Genomic DNA, 18,031 nt, shown 5'->3' on the forward strand with positions numbered 1-18,031 from the left:
TTGATTTCAGCAAGAATCTCACAAAATGACCATGTTTTATTTCACATTCAACTAATTGTATGCATATATATTTTTATAAAAATGGGTAAAATATACAATATGAATTAATCTTAAAAATACTCTATTTAATGGAAGGCATCTAACCAAAGTAAGGTTTATGCCACAGCTGCCCTAAATTAACAGCACTGGTAATTACCAAATCATTTTTATGTTTCTGCAATGGTTAATACACCAATATGTAGAAGCTCTTTAACCAAAATGATATTTTCAATGCTAAAATATAATTATTATTGTTATCCATGAATTTTCAAATGTACTGATTTACAAAAAACTGAAAAAATAGTAAAGCACATTAATATTTCTTGATTAATATGTCAAATCATAGTTATTTACTTGCATTCCTGAACAGAAAAATGAGTTTTAGCAGTTGAATGTTATGCTTTATTAATTTTTGACTTCTCAGAGAAGCCCAGTAAGCTGGCTCAAATTTGGGTGAATTCAGTTTGAAATCCCTCATTCCTGTTCAAAATGGTAAAATGTTGAGAGCTCACTGAAAATGAAAGAGTCTGCATTAAAGCACTTCATGATGCTGGATGATGGTCTTTGCAAGAAATATGACAGGTGGTCTAATAAATTTGTTAAGCACTGTATGTTCAGTTTTCTATTTAATTCCCAAATGTAATGAAAAGGAACAGAACTTGTCTGACATTTTATAAACTAGGCAGCAAAAAAGCTTTGCTGCTAAATAAAGGTGCTTAGCTATTCTTTATATCCTAAAAATCCTTCAATAAAGTGACTCAGCAAATTAGTTCAACCCTTTATTATTCTGTGCTGTGTCATAAAACACAATTGCTCAATCTTGTCCAGAAGCAGCATCAAGTTCAACTGAGGATTGTGCCGAGTCATGTTGTGACTCAGCATACCAGCCTCAAGGCCATCCTTCCTGTTACTTTGTTCTGTTTTTGTCACAATGGCGGTGAAAGGGTGCTTTACCGGCTGGAACTAGTTTGGAAAAATAAAAAAAGGAACAGGGAGTTAAAATGGGAACCAGTATAGCAAGTATCTTGACCATAGCAAGTAAGTTTTTGTAACTCTGGCTCTATTTTACTGTGTTGATTGGTAATAACTAGTAAAGCCACAAGATAAACAAAGTTAAAAATATAGATAGAAGAAAAAAGCACATGCACTGCTGGCATTACAGCACATACAATGGTTTGAGTTTTAAGTTAAGTTTTATCCTTGACAAAAATTGAAACACAAAAGCCTGTGGTTGATTTTATTTTTCTCTGTGTTGATTTAGCTACCCTGTTTTTGACAGCATCATTTAGGCTGCACTTTACCTGTATCATTTTTCCAAAACAAAAAATTAACTATATTTACAAGCAATTGGTTGTCTTTTACTTCAAAAACTCCAAACTCTGAAATGACTTTGACTATGAGGAGGTGTTTTGAGCTACATACCAACATCATCGTGCAAACATGTTCTGAAATGCTAATATGTTGATGTGATAGTGGTGTACACTTGCAATGTTTAGCATATTAGCGTCATAACAGGCTATTACTGCCACTTAGCACCAAACACAAGTGAAAGTTGAGGGTAACAGGTAAGCACATGGTTAAACTGCAGTTGGTCTTGAACTCAAGTAGTTAGGATATAAAAGAATTATCAAAGTTATTAAAATCAGGGGGACATTAATCTCTGAATAAAAGACCATGTAAACAAAAATGTGTATTTCAGTTGGATAACAGTGTTATCAATAGCCAAGCAGCTCTGCTGGCCACGTACAGTATGAACTTATAGGGTTAATCTAGCTAGAAGAACAACAAAAGTAATAAAAGCCATTAAACAGTATCTTCTTTTATTGATGGAATACAGACCACAAGGCCCACAGTGCCTTAAGCCCTTTAACAGATCTGTGTGAAACCTTCTGACAATGCGAGGGGAGGATATTAAAACAAGCTACCATTTTACAGGGAATGTCGCTTAAAGAATAGCTCCATGGCATCAAACTACAGCATAATTATACAGTAATAATGATATACAGTACAGAGTATTTGCATATTCAGATTGAATCAAAACATGATCCAAAGACTTTTGTTCAGAGAACTGTAAGGCGGGTGAAGATTCAAGTTGAAGACTGAAAAAGATGTAAGTTGTAAGAAATGCATCTACTTTAACCAAAATGTTTTAACAAAATAATGATATCCTTATAACTCAGCTAAGGTAGTTCAAATGATCAAAAGTGCTTTGAATACTTTTTTATCTAGGGACTAGGTACCTGTAAAGTTGTCTGGAAAGACAAACCTTAAAACCAAGATACTTGTGATAAATCATGCAGAGGTGTGGTGACTAAATAAAAAATAAGCATGATTGCAAAAGAGAGGTAGAAAGTCTTAGTCATGTGTTTACCATTGCAGAAACAGCAGAGCAATAGCAAATGTCAGGTGGACTTGGCACTAGTAGGAATGACCTAGAATGCCTGTCTTTGTTGGACCAAAGGAAAATTTCACCCCTCTCCACACATATAATCTTCAACAAGTTCCATCTAAAACCTTCTTCAATTCAGTGTCATCTCTTTTAGTTGCTTTATGTTTTATCTTCAAATTCAGCCCAAATCAAACCTCTGTAGCTTCTTCTGCTACAGAGTAAACCTCTGTGGTTTCTTCTGCTCCAGATTAAACCTCTGTGGTTTCTTCTGCTCCAGAATAAACCTCTGTGGCTTCTTCTGCTCCAGATTAAACCTCTGTAGCTTCTTCTATGGCAACCTTCATGTAACATCTATTGCGTTTAATCTTTTGTAATTGAATAAGAAGAGATATTAACTTTTGTTTTGACAAGATGTGATTTGTAGGAGCGCTTTGATCCACATGTGGGGGAACTTCAGTGATTTTTGATTTTGTAAAACTTTATTTCAATTGAAGAAAAATGTTTTGTATATTCTCATAATTTTAAGTTTCAAGCTAATTTATGGGAAAAACAATCTCTTTGAAAGCTTTTGAACATCTGTGGATTTACAGCATACATTATAAATAAATTTCCATAAATTTCCTTGAATATCTCAATTTTTTACCTTATTTGTCTGAATTCGTGGATTCCAGTTTTTCTGCAAGCCTGTTACATACCTGTTATATATACCTTAGACTTCAATTATGTTTCATATCTGTTGCAAAGATACTCGGCCATAACATGTTGTAACAATGGCCAACAAGAAGTAGCTATTAAAAACACAGCTTTTATCTACTCTCAGCCTAACAACCATAGCCTAAAACTGTAGTATTGCTTTTAAAACCAATCGTTAGTATTTGGCTGACTCAGTTGTTAAATGTAAACAGTTTCCATGCTAAATAAAAGCTGTTCAGTGATATGAGAGTGAAGTCATGACATCATAAACTGTCTCTGTCAGCAAAACAAGCTTGACAGGTGTAGCAACACTAACTGAGGAGGGTGTTAGTGTACTTTGAGTTAAGGTAATCCCACAAACATCTTGTTTTAAATGTTCCTTCCATTTAGTCTAAAGGTCACAGTTCACAGTATAGAGGATGATTATACAATTTTCCTTCTTAACATTTACATTTAACATTTACCCTCCATTAGTTTTTTTTATGCTGTGGGAATCCAGACACTTTTCCACTGAACTGCATTCCTCCACATCTCCTCCAGGACCAGTGGATGACACCAGTCGTTTCCTCCATCCTCCCCATCATCGTTTTGACGGAACAGGCGCAGTGTTTTCAGGGGGCTAGTGCAGGTATGCTGGAGGTATTGACAGCCCTACAAAGGAAAATCAGAGAGCAAGATTAAAGATAATACTATGTGGAAGGAAGGAGAACTCTGCTTTTTGAGAGGCCTAAGGTTTATTTTTTTTTGGTCTCATGTTTGTGTTAAATCCTTACCTCAGCACTGCCCCAATACCAGATGGCCTTGATGACACTGTGATTAGCCAGAGCCACTGTCAGTTGGTCTCTACTTCCAGTAATGACATTTACCAAACCTGCTGGTAGGTCTGAAGCCTGGAGGACCTAGAGAGGAGAGAAGGAAGAAAAAAGGGGCTACAGATATAAATTGGTGTTAGAAAGGCAGTTAGCTGTTTGACTTTGGCGTACTTCAGAGCTGCCTCTTTGGCCTATGTTTTTCTACATTTGTATTTTAACATTAGAGCTCTTATTGCTGCTTTTTTACAGATATACACTGGAGATCAAAATTAGAGAACAATCCACAATTTCCTACATTTCAAGTTCTCTGAATTGTCTTGTTTTAAAATGACCCAGACACGAGTAAAAGAGCAGAATTTTAAGCATATTGCATGTGTTACATATAATGTGAAGCACAGTATAAAAAACTTAAATGAAATATTTAAAAAGAACACTCATCAAAATTAGAGAACACTTTCAGATACCTCCCAGTAATTGGTTATAGTTTGGCACCTGGTGCTAATTTCCTTACTTATCTGACAAACCCTATTTAACTTGCAGTCTAACTTCCTGTTTTCACTGACTTCACAAGATAGTGAGCCATTCTAAAGTGACCGAAACCCTCCGGCAGCAGGTTGTCCAGATGAAGGCCAAAGGGATGACCCTGTCAGCCACAGCAAGAGAAGTTGGCTGTTCTAAATCTGTGATTTCAAGAATATTACATCTTTAGAAAGTCACAAACTCATTCAAGTCCACCAAGAAGACTGGTCATCCACAAAAGACAGCTAAAAGAGAGGACAGAATAATATGGAGAACCTCAATGGACAATTGGTTTAACACTGCAGCAGGAATTGCTCGCTAGTTCATCACTGAACAGGGACTCTGTCTCATCATACAGTGTCTTGACATTTAAGAACATTTGGACTGAAAGCCCACTCTGCAGTGACCAAACCTCTCATTAGCAGAAAGAATCAAACAGCTAGACTAACCTTTGCTGAGGGACATGTTGTGTGGACAGAAGAAAACTTGTCCAAAGTTCACTTAAGTGATGAAAGCAAGTTTAATTTATTTGGATCCAATGGAAAACATTCTGTAAATCATCAAACTGGGGAAAGACTGAACCCAAAGTGAATAAAACAGTCAGTGAAAAGTTGAGGAGGAAGTGTCATGTTTGGGGAATGTTTTCTGCAGCAGGAGTTGGGCCTCGTGTACAGCTACATGGCTGAGTGAATGAAAATGTTTATCAGAACCTTCTTTGACAACATATGATTCCTTCCCTGCGTTCATCACCTAATCAGACAGTAATTTTCATGCAGGACAATGCTCAATGTCAACCAGCAAAATGTGTAAAGCAGCTCTTTGAAACTGAAAACACTGAAATATTGAAATGGCCAGCCTAGAGTCCTAATCTACATCCAAGAGAAAACCTCTGGAAAATCCTTGGTGACAAAGTTATGGCCAATAAACCCACTACAGTCACTGAACTGTGGAAGAGACTGGAAGAAGAGTGGACCAAAATCACACCAGAGCAGTGTGAGAGACTGCTGACGTCCTGTGGCTGTAGATGTGCTCAAGTCATTCAAAGCAAAGGCCTGTACACTTCCTACTAATTTTTGACTGCTCTAACCTTCAGAAAATTTTGCTATAATCTTTCTTTGTCCTACAGGCATTGCTGTTCTTAAACTTGGATCACTGTGTTTTCCACAAAATAATTATTTTTTGTTGAAGTTCCTTTATCTGTTTTAAAACAATGTTCCAGTAGCATGGTATGGCCACAACAAAAAAAATCCTTCAAATGTTGAGCATTAAAGATTACATTATTTTGGAATAAATCAAGTGTTCATAAATTGTTCTCTAATTTTGATCTCCAGTGTATGTATCTATTTTTACAGCTATATTTTAAAATGTAGGACAAAAGATAAAGAAGGTAACATGGAACGGAGAGTAAGTAATGTCATGCAGGTAAGAAGTCAAACCTAGGCTACCTCCTCCAAAGATTACAGCCTCTATGCATGAGGAAAGCGACCTTACCATAGACCCCACTATCCCCCTCTTATTATCATTCTAATATATATGTAGACTTCTACACAGATGAGACTCAGCTGCACATGACTGTCTCAGCAATTTTGAAGCCTCAAGGACTGTAGATTCTATAGTCAGGGTTCAATCCACTTGAAGAGCATTTTTTTCTACTTTCCAAGATATCTGTGTAAAAAAATAAATTCAGCTTATTTCCATAAATATCATTAGAGATTAATTAAGATAATCAGCCAGTTGCTCTACCGCTCTACTTGTTCCTAATGCAGAAAATAATTAACATGCATCTGCATATGAATACAGAAACTCCAGGTTCAGAACACACTCTTCTGTGGCCCGTTGCTCTATATGCAAGTTGTTTCCTAAGTTAGGTTGTAAAGTCCATACAAAATGCTACGCTGAAGGGGCGCAGGTGCAGAATGGATGAGGCGCGCGCCCCATGTACGCGGGCGGCTCGGGTTCGGGTCCTGCCTGGGGCCCTTTGCCGCATGTCTCTCCTCGCTCTCTTCCCTGTTTCCGACTCTATCACTGTCCTATCCTCTATCAAATGAAGGCACAAAATGCCCAAAAACAAACCTTTAAAAAATAAAAAATGCAACACTGAATATACCCTGTTGAAATTCAGCGATGCCAATAAGTCACATCCTTCACATACATCATAACTTAAATCTAAGCTAGTTTTCCATTTTGTGTCTCTTTGTTTTTATGTTAACACCAAACAACAGATTCAACATTTTAAAACTGACCTGGATAAATGCTAAAGCAGGTAGTGGGTACTTCTGACTGGGGACCAAGATAACAGCATTGCCAGTTGCGATAGCTGCCCCAAGAAGTGTCACCATGGACAGGAGGGGATTCTTGTCAGGGAGGAAAACCCCTACCACTCCTAAGGCCTCAGCATAGGAGAGAGCTGAGCCAGACTGAGGCATGGGCTGGAGAGAGGAGGACAAAATGCTGTTTAAGCAAAAACATACATGTTCTGAAAGTCATCTTCTTTGACTATTATTGGCACAATATGTGAAAAATCCTCACCAAGGTTCCCCCTTTGACTTTGTCACAGTAAGCTGCCCAGTCACTTAGTTTACTGATGCCGAGTTCAACCTCCCTATCTGCTTCATCCAATGAGAAACCGGTCTGGATATTGATTGATGTAGCTATGTCCTTCCTCTTTGATTCCAGGCCCTTAGCCAGAGAGTAAAGTGACTGAGCGCGTGCAGGAGGACTCTTTTTCATCCAACTAGGAACAGAAATAATGCAAATAAGTCTCACACACATACATGTATACATATAGGCATGGCAAAGTTGAAACTATGAATGTCTTTTAGGGATACTACAGCGATTAATCACTATACCTTTAAGAGTTTATACTATGTGTGTTTATCAACGGAAAATTCTGTGGTTTTATTTGAATAGCTAATCCTGCAGGTACATTTTGTTTATTCAGTCTGCATGACTCAGCAACCTTGAGTTGTGTTTTTTTTTTTTCAAGTTGGACTTTAACTGGTGATAAATGCTCACAACCATACTACATTGTGAAATAACTTGCCGTGTAGCTAGACTGATCGTCTTAAAGTCTGACTGAATGCATTTTATAAGGGTCAAATTTCACTAGTAAAAGTTTTATTATTTTAATTTGTTTTTTAAGGCTTGAACCCTGGGTTACTTTTCATGAAATATGGAGAGTTTGATTCTTGGTCGATGAATAACTGATGAACACTTAAACAGTATCTTCTTGATGACATCCATTTCACAGTTCGAGATCTTGCCATGAGATGAATATGAGCTTTTTCAGTTGTGTTGATGAGAGACATCGGAAATTGCGGTTAATGGAACAAAAAAGTCCAATAAATCTTATTTATAACAACACTACTCACAAACTAGTGGCTAAAGTATATCAGAAAACTGGGATTTCAGACTTTTTTAGTACTTTGAGAGAAAAACAGACCTTATACTGCACATGTGTAAACATGCAGTGAAGAAATGTAAAAAGATGTAATTAGATGCATAGAGGAAAGCAGCACAGTAAAACTTTTGCTCAGTGTTATTTGTTGCATGCGAACCCTACAGCAGATAAGAGAAATCTGTTATTTAAATCATTTTGGTCTTGTGCATTGTCTATAGTTAGTTTTAGGTCCTTAGAGTTTTTAAGTAAATAAAAACCCAAATGCATCACTTGTTCTATTTGCTAGGACTCCAGCAGTTAAACAACCTGCCAACATTTGTTCTTTTGTGCATGTTTGTGTTGCAAAATACCCACCCTGGCTGGACTTTGATAGCAGCCTCCACAGCATTACGCACATCTTTCCGTCCTCCATCTGGACAGTAGGCTAACACATTACCGCCCCCTGGTGACTGCACTGCCACACTGCAGCCAGACACCGATTTACATGCCTTACCCCCAACAAACTGTAAGTAAGGCTTAGGAGCACTAAGAAAGGAGAGAGTGATGCATGCGATGAGATTCATCTTGTTACAACTGCATGAAGTACTACTGCATGTATGATGCTGCTATTAAAATACTAAGAAACATGACTTAAAGTAAGGAGTGCTATCAACCCCACCTGGAAGAATCTGACTCATTAGGAAGGACAGCTGGAGATGCTGCTGTTCCAAACTTTGTGTAGTCCAGAGAGACGGGGAGCGAGCGAGAAAGAGGGGAGGAAGAAGAGGATAGGCGCAGAAACTGGTAGAGACCCTGAAAAAGTGAAGTGGTGGTCAACAAACATCACAAGACTTATCTATGTTGTAAAAAAGGCCAAACTACAGAAACTTCTGATCTTGGACAACTGACCAATCAGAGCTGAGCATGACGCTCCCTGACTCTACACGTATGCTCAGACAATTCAGTCCAAGGATCATGACAGCTAAGGTAATGATCACTTAAGTATTTTTAAAGATGGTATCCGTGTGAATGACATATTTATCTTCATTCTTACTGGACATCCTATAGCAGGACATGCTAAACAGATTCTGGATTTTATACAATGGACGGTTGTTATGTGTCTGTTTCAACCAACATTTCCCTCCTTTATACTGGACTTGTGTAGCTAACTAGTTTAACTGAAATAGCAAAGCCAAATGCTCTTCAGTGACAGCCTTTTCTTCAGCTACTAATCCAAAGCTAACTCTCGCATTAAACTGCACCAGTCACATGTTTCAGTTTCATAAAAAGTAGAGCTTTAGCATAGTTTTATGAACTCTCATAACAGTGGCTGAATCCCTTTAGCTGAAAGGCTCAGTGCCAAAAAGTCAGTCGACACTATTAGGAGATTAACACTTCATACATGAGTCTTAGTTTTACATTTGTGGTGCAAATACTTCATCAGACAACAGTGTCAGTGTTTGGTATCTTGTCTAAGGTTGTAAAAAGTTGTAAAAATTCATATTTCTTTTTCAAAACTCTACAGTTTCTGTTATTTCAATGATTGACAGTGTCAGAAAGTACCAGCACTATCAAAAACAACATATGTTAAATATTTAGAGTAATGAACTCAAAATAAATTTTGCTACTGAAATATTTCCAATGATTGTGTGACGTTTAGACAGTGCGCAGGAGTTTTCCACATTTTTCCTTTTTGTTTTGTCGCGCCATGACATCAACCAGATGTGGACATCTAGGATTCTACCATCATCACGTTAACATTTGTGATTCCAGTATTGTGACAACCCTAACCCAGTCAAACTGTTGACTGTGTCATAAACTACTGAAACCCACCTCTTGTCCTCCATCAGTGCAGGTCCCACTGTCTTTGTGACCAGAGACAGGTAGACAGGGGTCAGACACTGAGTGGGAATTCACCCAAACTGAGCCCACTGACAGACTGAGGGGAGAGAGGAGTAAAATTAAGAATATGTGTCAGGAATAAAAACAGCACTTCACCTAAGACATTATGTTGTTTTGACTGACTTTCCTACTTTCACAAGTCAGAGTGTCTATCAGAGTAACACATGGTTAGTAACTATCACAATTAAGTTTCTTTGCTTCCTGTGACTTATTGCAAATGCCAGGTTGTATTATGTTGACTGTAAAAACAACCTGAGAGCAGAAAATTGAAGAAAATGAAGAACATAACTGAATTAAAATATAGCTTTGTGAGAAAATCAAATGTTTGGGAGAACACAGTTGATGAAAGAAAATATGAGGTAAATTAAGGAAAATATAAAGAGTGGAAAGAGGATGAAAAAAGAAATTGCATGTATGAGTTTGTGAATGTGAGCACCTCTTAGCTGTCTCCAGAGCCAGGGTGAGGTCTTCAGTCCAGATAGAGGCTGCCTTGCCATGAGGACTGTGGTTTCCTGTTCAAACAGAGACTCTAACTGAACAATTGTTGTGACATAAACATCAAAAAAAACTAAATTGAAATAAAAAATTTATTTAGAAAGTTTTCTAAAAAGTCTAAAAATATATGTATTTTCAGTTTTGTTACAGAATCATTTATGTCAGAAGTCTCCGTACCGAGCGTAACTGCTTCTGAATTGCTTCTGAAGGTCATGAGAGGCAGCAGTGGTCCATTAGAGGGATTGACCACACATGGAGAGGAGGGGGCTGTACCACAAAGCACTGTTGGAGGGTACTGGGAACCTGATGAGGGTGCAGCACAGGACTGAACCAACTGGGGATCAAAGAGAGCAGAATCAATATCTTTTTTCACCCCTTCCCCTTTTTTTAACATATTGCACCTTTGTACAGTTTTTACTTGTGCATTTCCAGTTTTAAATGTTTGACCTAGCTGGAGCTAACTTCTGTCATAAATACAGTACAGCTGGAGTGTCAGAGTATGAGCTACAGTAGGTGGCTCAAACAGTAGGCATTAACATTTTAGCAGCCAAGCTCATAACAAATAAATGAGCTAGCTAATGCTTATTAATTTTCAATCATGAGGAAGAACAAATGATAACAAGTCTATTAAATATTTAGGTCCAGAACATTTTTGCTGTTTTTTTTACACCAAGTAACTTCAATGTTTGCATGATGTTTACAGCATAACATCTATTCTCTGTCTCTGTAACTGTTTTAACACACATTTCAGGCCAGAGATATATTGCAACTTCTGTATATGAAAAATTGCCTTAGGACATCTTGCAATTTAATCTAAATTTTGATTAGTTGCCCAGCCTTAGTATCTACTGAGTTGTACAGTAAAACACAAACTTTCCTTAGTGGCAATAACAGCATGAGAATATGGATCTCCATCCAGCTTAAGGTAAAGTCACACACCTATCATAAAGTTTAAAAAAAACTATTCAATTACAGTAATTTGAGTAAATGTGATGAGTTCCTATCCACAATGCACTTCTTGGAAAGTGAAAACTTGGACATTGATTAGTATGATAAGAACTAACTATGATGACAGAAACCATGCTAGGGAAAAATATATTGTCCCCTGTTGCATCTGTTAACATGGACGAGGTAGGGTTTATGGCCTACACTGCAGCTAGTAAGCGGGGGAGCTCTAAATCTTTTGGCTTCACTTGTTTCTTGGTCTTGTCAAGTCATATAGTCAATAATGTTCACTAAAATGCCTCTGCTAATGTTAAACTAGTCTTACATCTACATATGATAGCACAGTGTTTCCCAACCATTTTTCCTGGGTTAAATTAAACACTGTGGTTGTCATTCATTTAGAACCTGTGGTAGCTCAGCATGACTTTCTTTTGTTTATGACTAACCGTGGCCCCCTGCTGCTGAGCTTCTAGTACTGCAGAGTCCACCAAGGCTCTTTCTTCATGGCTGTTCAAGCCCACACATTTCATGCCTGCCAAGCGCAGCTTGAGACGGGCCACAACACTGTCCAGCACGCTCTCCTGAACGCACAACACCCAGTGGACCTGAGGGAGAGAGGGAGGATTATTGAGTACATGTGACAGTGAGACAGTCTTGCATGAGACACAATTTATCCATCTTAGAAAGAAAATCGGTGTAATCACCTCTCTTTTCTTCCTGAAAGCAGTTTCTATCACTCCATCAACTGCACTATCGATGTCGGCAGATTCAAAGATGATAAAGGGACATCTAGCACCAATGAAGGGTGAAAAAGAAATAGGAATGCCCAACCCAGCTGTGGCCTTACACAGCATCAGCCCATCCTAACAGAGAAGGAACACATCTTCGGTAGCATAAAAAGACGCTAAACAAATGTATGAATAATAGACAAAGTTTTATCACACACCTGCTTGTTGCCACTGTAGGTAAGATAACTGATGCTGGGGCTCTGGGCCACTTTGGCACCCAGTGACACATCACTTCCTGTTAAAACATTTAGAGCCCCAGCAGGAAGCCCTGCTCCTGTAAAAAGCTGGGCAAGAAGCAGCACAGGAGGTGCTGTGCTCTGACCAGGGACAACAATGACAGAGTTTCCTGTTGAACAAAAGGATTTAATTACAAACAAGATACATCTTAACAAAAATTAACAAAACAACTTGATGTGGTAAGTCTGTTCACACAATCATTTTCCATGGTAAAATATGCAACATTTAAACATTACTATAGCAGACATCAAATGTAGCCCAACTAAGTACATTGTTATGACTTATAAGTTTGTTGTTCTCAGCTCTGTGTTCACACAGACAGGATGGCACTTCCTTCAGTTTATGTTTCATTCAGAGGCTAAAGCTTGCTGTGTTCATGTTTTTAAATGTCAGCCCCTCCTTTGTCAAACTGCTAGCCCTGCCTTCTGGAACAACCTTGCCCACTCATGCATGATGTTTGTAGACACTGTGGTGGAGAACTAATGGACACTTTGAGATAGAGAAAATATCTTTTTGGTTTAATCATCTTTGTGCTACATATTAAAACAGAGATCAGTCCATCAAATTTGCTGCACTTGGTTGGAACATTGAGGAGAGGATGTGGGAGGAAGGGGGGGCTCTCTGTATTTGTATAGCACAGTTAATGCACAATCTTTATTTCAGGTCACATCACAAAAAGAGCAGGAAAGATTGTACTTTTTGTTAAATTAAATGGTACATAAGTCTGTCTTTATTTGTTTTAGCTGCTGAAATGTGAGAATCTGCTGCTGCCACTCATGCTCATCTTTTGTAAGCTGAATATTTTCAGTACTTTGAACATCCATTAGACAAGAGGCAAAACTTGCTAGCATCATCTTTGGCACTAAGAGAAATGTAGGGTGCTTCATATATTGTTTTCAGGGGTTTTAATAAAAGAACAATTGACTGATAAAGATTTGCTACTTACTTGATCATTGCTCTTATTTCCTAAAGCCTTTGATTGGTTTCTAATTCACATTAAACATTTCTACCTATATGGAATTACGGGCTTATTCTGTTGATCATCCAAGTATAAAAAAGTTTAAAAGGAGTACTAAAGACACGATCATAAGGTTTGAATATTATAAGGTGTTTATAGGGACCTATTTTTCTTATTTGTTGTATTAAATTCAGTTTATTTATTAATTTTTAAAACATAAACACAAATTTGGAGGTGTTTGTTAGACTGTGGGTATAAATATGTATACAGTCACAAATATATCCAATATTATAGGTATACTCATATATTGCACATTATGTACATTATACTTATCTGTAACAGATTTAGATCTTTTGATTAAGATACATATACTAGTAATGAATTTACAACTTTGCCAGAAAGATTATTGGTAAAACTGTGCATTTAGGCAAGTGTAAAAAAAATATCTAATAAAATATTGTGTAGGTTTATATTAACAAGGAAGGTGGGTAATTAATCAGTAACGTATGGAAAAGGAGGCAATTATTAGGAGTTTGCTTCTTCCATCCTCTCCTTTTTGACATATAAAAAAGTGCCATCAACTGTCTAACCATTTTTTGTGCTTTTTAATTAGTGTAATATCATTGTAGTTATTTTCTGTCTGTGACATGCTAGTAAGATCGTTTCACATTTCTTTTTTCTACATGTTCCAAATACATTTGGATGTGTATGTTACCCATGGCCAGTGCTGGTAGGACTTTGAGCATAAGGGAATAGAGAGAGCAGTCATCGGACACAACCACTGCAACTACACCTAGAAAAAAAAAAAAATATATATATATATATATATATATAGAGTGATATATATATATATATATATATATATAGAGAGAGAGAGAGAGAGAGAGAGAGAGATAGATAGATAGATAGATAGATAGATAGATAGATAGATAGATAGATAGATAGATAGATATGGATTTCAACAAAAGGTTATTTAAAAAGAAAGTGACAACTGAATTCTTCTTTGCAAACACTCTGATAACCTCACCAAGTGGAGTCCAGTTGCTGATGAGGGTGTCTCTGAGCTGAGCCCAGCTGCTGTAGTACTGCAGCAGTCTGATGAGGGTGGAAGGTGAGCAGGAGGCCCCGCAAGCCTCACACAGCTCTGACACACACTGACCGTGCTGCCCGAGAAGGCTCACCAGTCTGCAAACAGAGGACAGGAAACACAGACATGTAGTTTCACATTAATGTGTGGTGCTGAGGTCCCTTAAATGTGTGAGGGAGAGTTTGTAGTACTTGAGCAGCATTTTGGCTCTCTGGTAGCAGGACAGTCCACTCCAGGCCTTGTAGCCACTGACAGCAGAGGACGCACATTGAGAGGCATCGTCCTCTGCAGCACACACTGTGCTGCACACAATTCCACCTGCAGACCAGAGGAGTTGGAAAACAAGCTTCAATCACTTTCATCATCTCTTTTTTTTAAAAATTGTCAGAAGATGACAAAACTTGATAAGTGGTTAGAGAAATCTGTGAAGTTTTCCACAAAATTTGAATTCAGTCCACTCTTACCTTTAGAATCAGTCAAGGAGCGACTCTGTCTGCCTGCTGGATGAATAAACTTGCCATCAATAAACAGACCCAGGGAACGAGAGTGATGATCCAGCCAGGCCTGTGGGAGGAGGATGTAACGATTAATGAGACATGGTAATCAAAAACTCCTCTGAGGATGACAGGAGGACACATGCTGTATTTTAATAATTACAATGCAGTCTAGGTGACAGGAAGAAACTTCAAAAACAATTGAGTGCAAAGTTTGTCCCAAAACTAGAATTTCAAACTTTAATAAGACAATAGTAAACATTAAACTATGCCAACATTTGTTTTGATACCACAACTTCCTCAACACAAGTCCTTGGCACATAATACTGGGTCAATTCTTGTTAAAAGCTATCAAAGATTTAAGGAAAACTCCTGCACACCCTTTACATTTAAAAAAAATAGCAACATTTTGGCATGGTTTTGAGCAATTCAGACAATGTGCAGGTGTCTGCTTCCATTTTTGACAGATTCAGTTGTCTCCACACAGTTACCTTCTTGTGAAATCGATTAGGGTTTTTTTCAAGGTCCAGCATTTTCAAATGCAATGTCATCAAGACAACAGTATTGTATTACTTTAAAACACATGGTTTCGAAAACATAACTGAGAATAAAAAAAATTCATGACCTATAGTTAATTTTTGAAAGAAAGTGATAAAACTTTTTTGCCTTCATGAGAAACCAAAAGGGCATTAGTTTTTTGAGTTTTTGCTGACCTGTGAATCTGAATAGACCACAACTGCTCTCTTTTCTGATCAGCAACTAAGAGTATAAATATTACTGAAGACCAGCAGGTTTTTAAAGTTGGATTAATATTTTTGGTAATTATTTTAGTTTTTAAAAAAAGCTAGAGATTGTGTCACTTATAAATATTGGTATCCAAAAGTATCTCAGCATCAACCATTTTGAAAACCTTACTGAATATAAGCAAATGTATCTTGGACATTAGGACTTACTTTTCCTTTGTTTGCCACATAAGAACTGGGCAATTTGATGTGAATTACATGTCATTTTACAGTTCATATAAACAAATTAAAAAAAAAGAAACCTTGATGTTAAGATCCTTTCAAATATGCACTAACAGCTCCAACAACTTTGGTAAAACAACAACTCTTAGTTTCCTGTGACTAAAGAAACCTTAGTTTCTGAAGAACACTTGATTCCTCGATGATGAAATACCAAAAACTCTGACCTTTCCATTTTGACCCATCATAAGATTACTATTTTTTGAGGGCAAAATAAACTAAACAAAGTAGATTTGAATATCAACAAGGGATGCACTGATACTTTCCAATAAACTATATGCTGATATTTACAAACTAATTTTGGCCGATATCGATAATGATATCTAAATGTAGTTTAGATCTAAAACTTCAGTCCTTAAAACACCAAAGTTAAATGTTTGGATGAACAAATTTACAAGTTTTAGTACTGAAAACGCACTTTAAAGTGTGAGGAATCCCATCCATCCATCCATTTTCTATAATGCTTATCCCATTTGGGGTTGTGGGGGGATTATAATGAATAAAGAAAAAGACTTTCGCTGATATTGGTCTGTTGTTCCAGCCTTAAACTCCACTATATTTACAACTGATATAGGCGGATTTTTAAAGCCAAAATATTGTTGTAAATATTGGCAGAAAGTTTCATATCTGCCCCATACAATATACTTCCTAGGCTAATATCTGCCAATACCATGATATCATGCCAATAATATTGTGTATCCCTAATATTAAGTATAATTTAGTAGTAGTTTAGTAACAATTTAGCAACTGTCCGATACCTGTGTTTTCTTCCATCACTTCATCACTCTCACATTGCCATCATTTTCTCTCATGTTTGACCAACAGATGCCTTCTTCAGCCCAATGATAAATCTCTTCTCTGAATCAACAGTTTGGTGATCTAAATGCCAGCATTAAGTTGATACAACACAACTGATAAACATCCACTTCTGACATCAGTGCCCAATTTCTTTGCAGATGGCCGATGTTTGTCAAAAAGGACAATCCTGGTCAAAACTGGTGTGCCCCTAAAGCATCTTTTTTAAATCTATCATTTATGTTTTAATATAAATCCCCAAATCAGCACCAACAAAGTCGATATGTGCTTTTTTCTAATACCATTTTTTTTCTTTCTTTTTAGTATTCGTGGTAAATGACAAAAAACTGAAAAAAAAAAAAAACTCCAATAAAAAGGTGATTTGCTGATGCCAAGGACAACCCTTTGGTCTAGTGCTTTTTATTTCACTCTGTGAAATAAAACAAAATCTTCTTGCCACAAAGCCCCTTTACAACACAATCTGCCACTGTACATAAGTGATGCCCATATCCATACCTAAGCTTTCACTTTATTGGTCAGAAAGACACCACCTCTGCAGATGGGAGTTTGGTCCTGGTGGAGTGTGTCAACAATTTACAGACAGAAGATCAAAGTACAGAGCTCACTGACACAGACTGAAGCTGTACCAGTATTAATATTTCACTGCTTTGATTTTCCTTTGATTCACTCCCTACTTACAGCAAAGAAAGACATGGCTAAACATAAAACAGGGCACCTTTTTTCATGTTTATTTACCGAGCTGTGAACATGTGTAGTCTTGGCTCTAACCCTTTACTAAGTCAATCACCCAAAATTATCTAACTAGCAGCACAGTTAAACATTTTTTTTCATGCTCAGATTTGACTCTTTGGGTAGGCTGGAACAGACTCCGACATAAAAATCAACAGGTAATGTTCCCACTGGCTTCAGCCTTGACATTTCATAATTAAATTAACACACTGTCATGTCACATGCTTGCCTTGTGGGCTACAGTCAGTTTCAGTAAATGAACTTCACATGAGTCAAATAGTTCATCGGGAGAACATTCAACTTAGTGAGTAGTAAATTTGAAAATGCACTTTATTGCCACAAAATAATAAAGACATCTGTCTGTCGTGAATTACAAAGAAAACTTCACCTGTGCGGTGGCAGTGGTTGAAGCTGCTGCTGGTCCATACTCCATGCTTTGAAAAATATCGTGCACAGTCTTGATGGTGCTACCAGCCATAATAGTTAAAATGGAGCCGTTTCTAACAGCACTGTGTCCTTTCTATGTGGCTTTCAGAGAAGAAACTTTTGCTTTCAAGCCTATGAAGCGTTGATCACAAGAAAGAAAAGGGAAAAGGCAAGCAGGAAGGGACCACTACACGTCAAAGGCAACGTGCTGCTACTTGTCCCTCCTACTTCAAGGCAATCTGCGATCTGCGCACTCGGTGCATGAGATGTTTCATCCCCATTGACTTCCGGTATTGTTTGA

The 18,031-nt window shown here is 37.4% G+C and overlaps 1 protein-coding gene across 2 annotated transcripts; it reads right to left on the reverse strand.

Annotated features, from left to right (window-relative positions):
- Positions 1–822: 822 nt before the first annotated feature.
- On the reverse strand, positions 823–17,933 carry aldh16a1 (aldehyde dehydrogenase 16 family, member A1). Of its 2 annotated transcripts, XM_041777867.1 has the most exons (18): positions 17,693–17,933; positions 14,708–14,807; positions 14,435–14,561; positions 14,184–14,341; positions 13,872–13,949; positions 12,120–12,307; positions 11,878–12,036; positions 11,620–11,778; positions 10,406–10,562; positions 10,170–10,245; positions 9,665–9,770; positions 8,511–8,644; positions 8,207–8,377; positions 6,982–7,186; positions 6,696–6,881; positions 3,895–4,020; positions 3,586–3,772; positions 823–1,002 (listed from the first exon to the last, which is right to left on the reverse strand). In XM_041777867.1, exons 1-17 carry the CDS (start codon positions 17,780–17,782, stop codon positions 3,602–3,604), a joined length of 2,391 nt encoding a protein of 796 aa, XP_041633801.1. In that variant the 5' UTR covers positions 17,783–17,933; the 3' UTR covers positions 823–1,002; positions 3,586–3,601. The 2 variants fall into 2 exon arrangements, with proteins under 2 accessions (XP_041633801.1, XP_041633800.1); XM_041777866.1 differs by lacking the exon at positions 823–1,002 and having other exon boundaries at positions 1,843–3,772.
- Between the last annotated feature and the right edge of the window lie 98 nt (positions 17,934–18,031).

This window comes from Cheilinus undulatus, linkage group 21 (assembly GCF_018320785.1).
Source record: "Cheilinus undulatus linkage group 21, ASM1832078v1, whole genome shotgun sequence".
NCBI classification, from domain to species: Eukaryota; Metazoa; Chordata; class Actinopteri; order Labriformes; family Labridae; genus Cheilinus; species Cheilinus undulatus.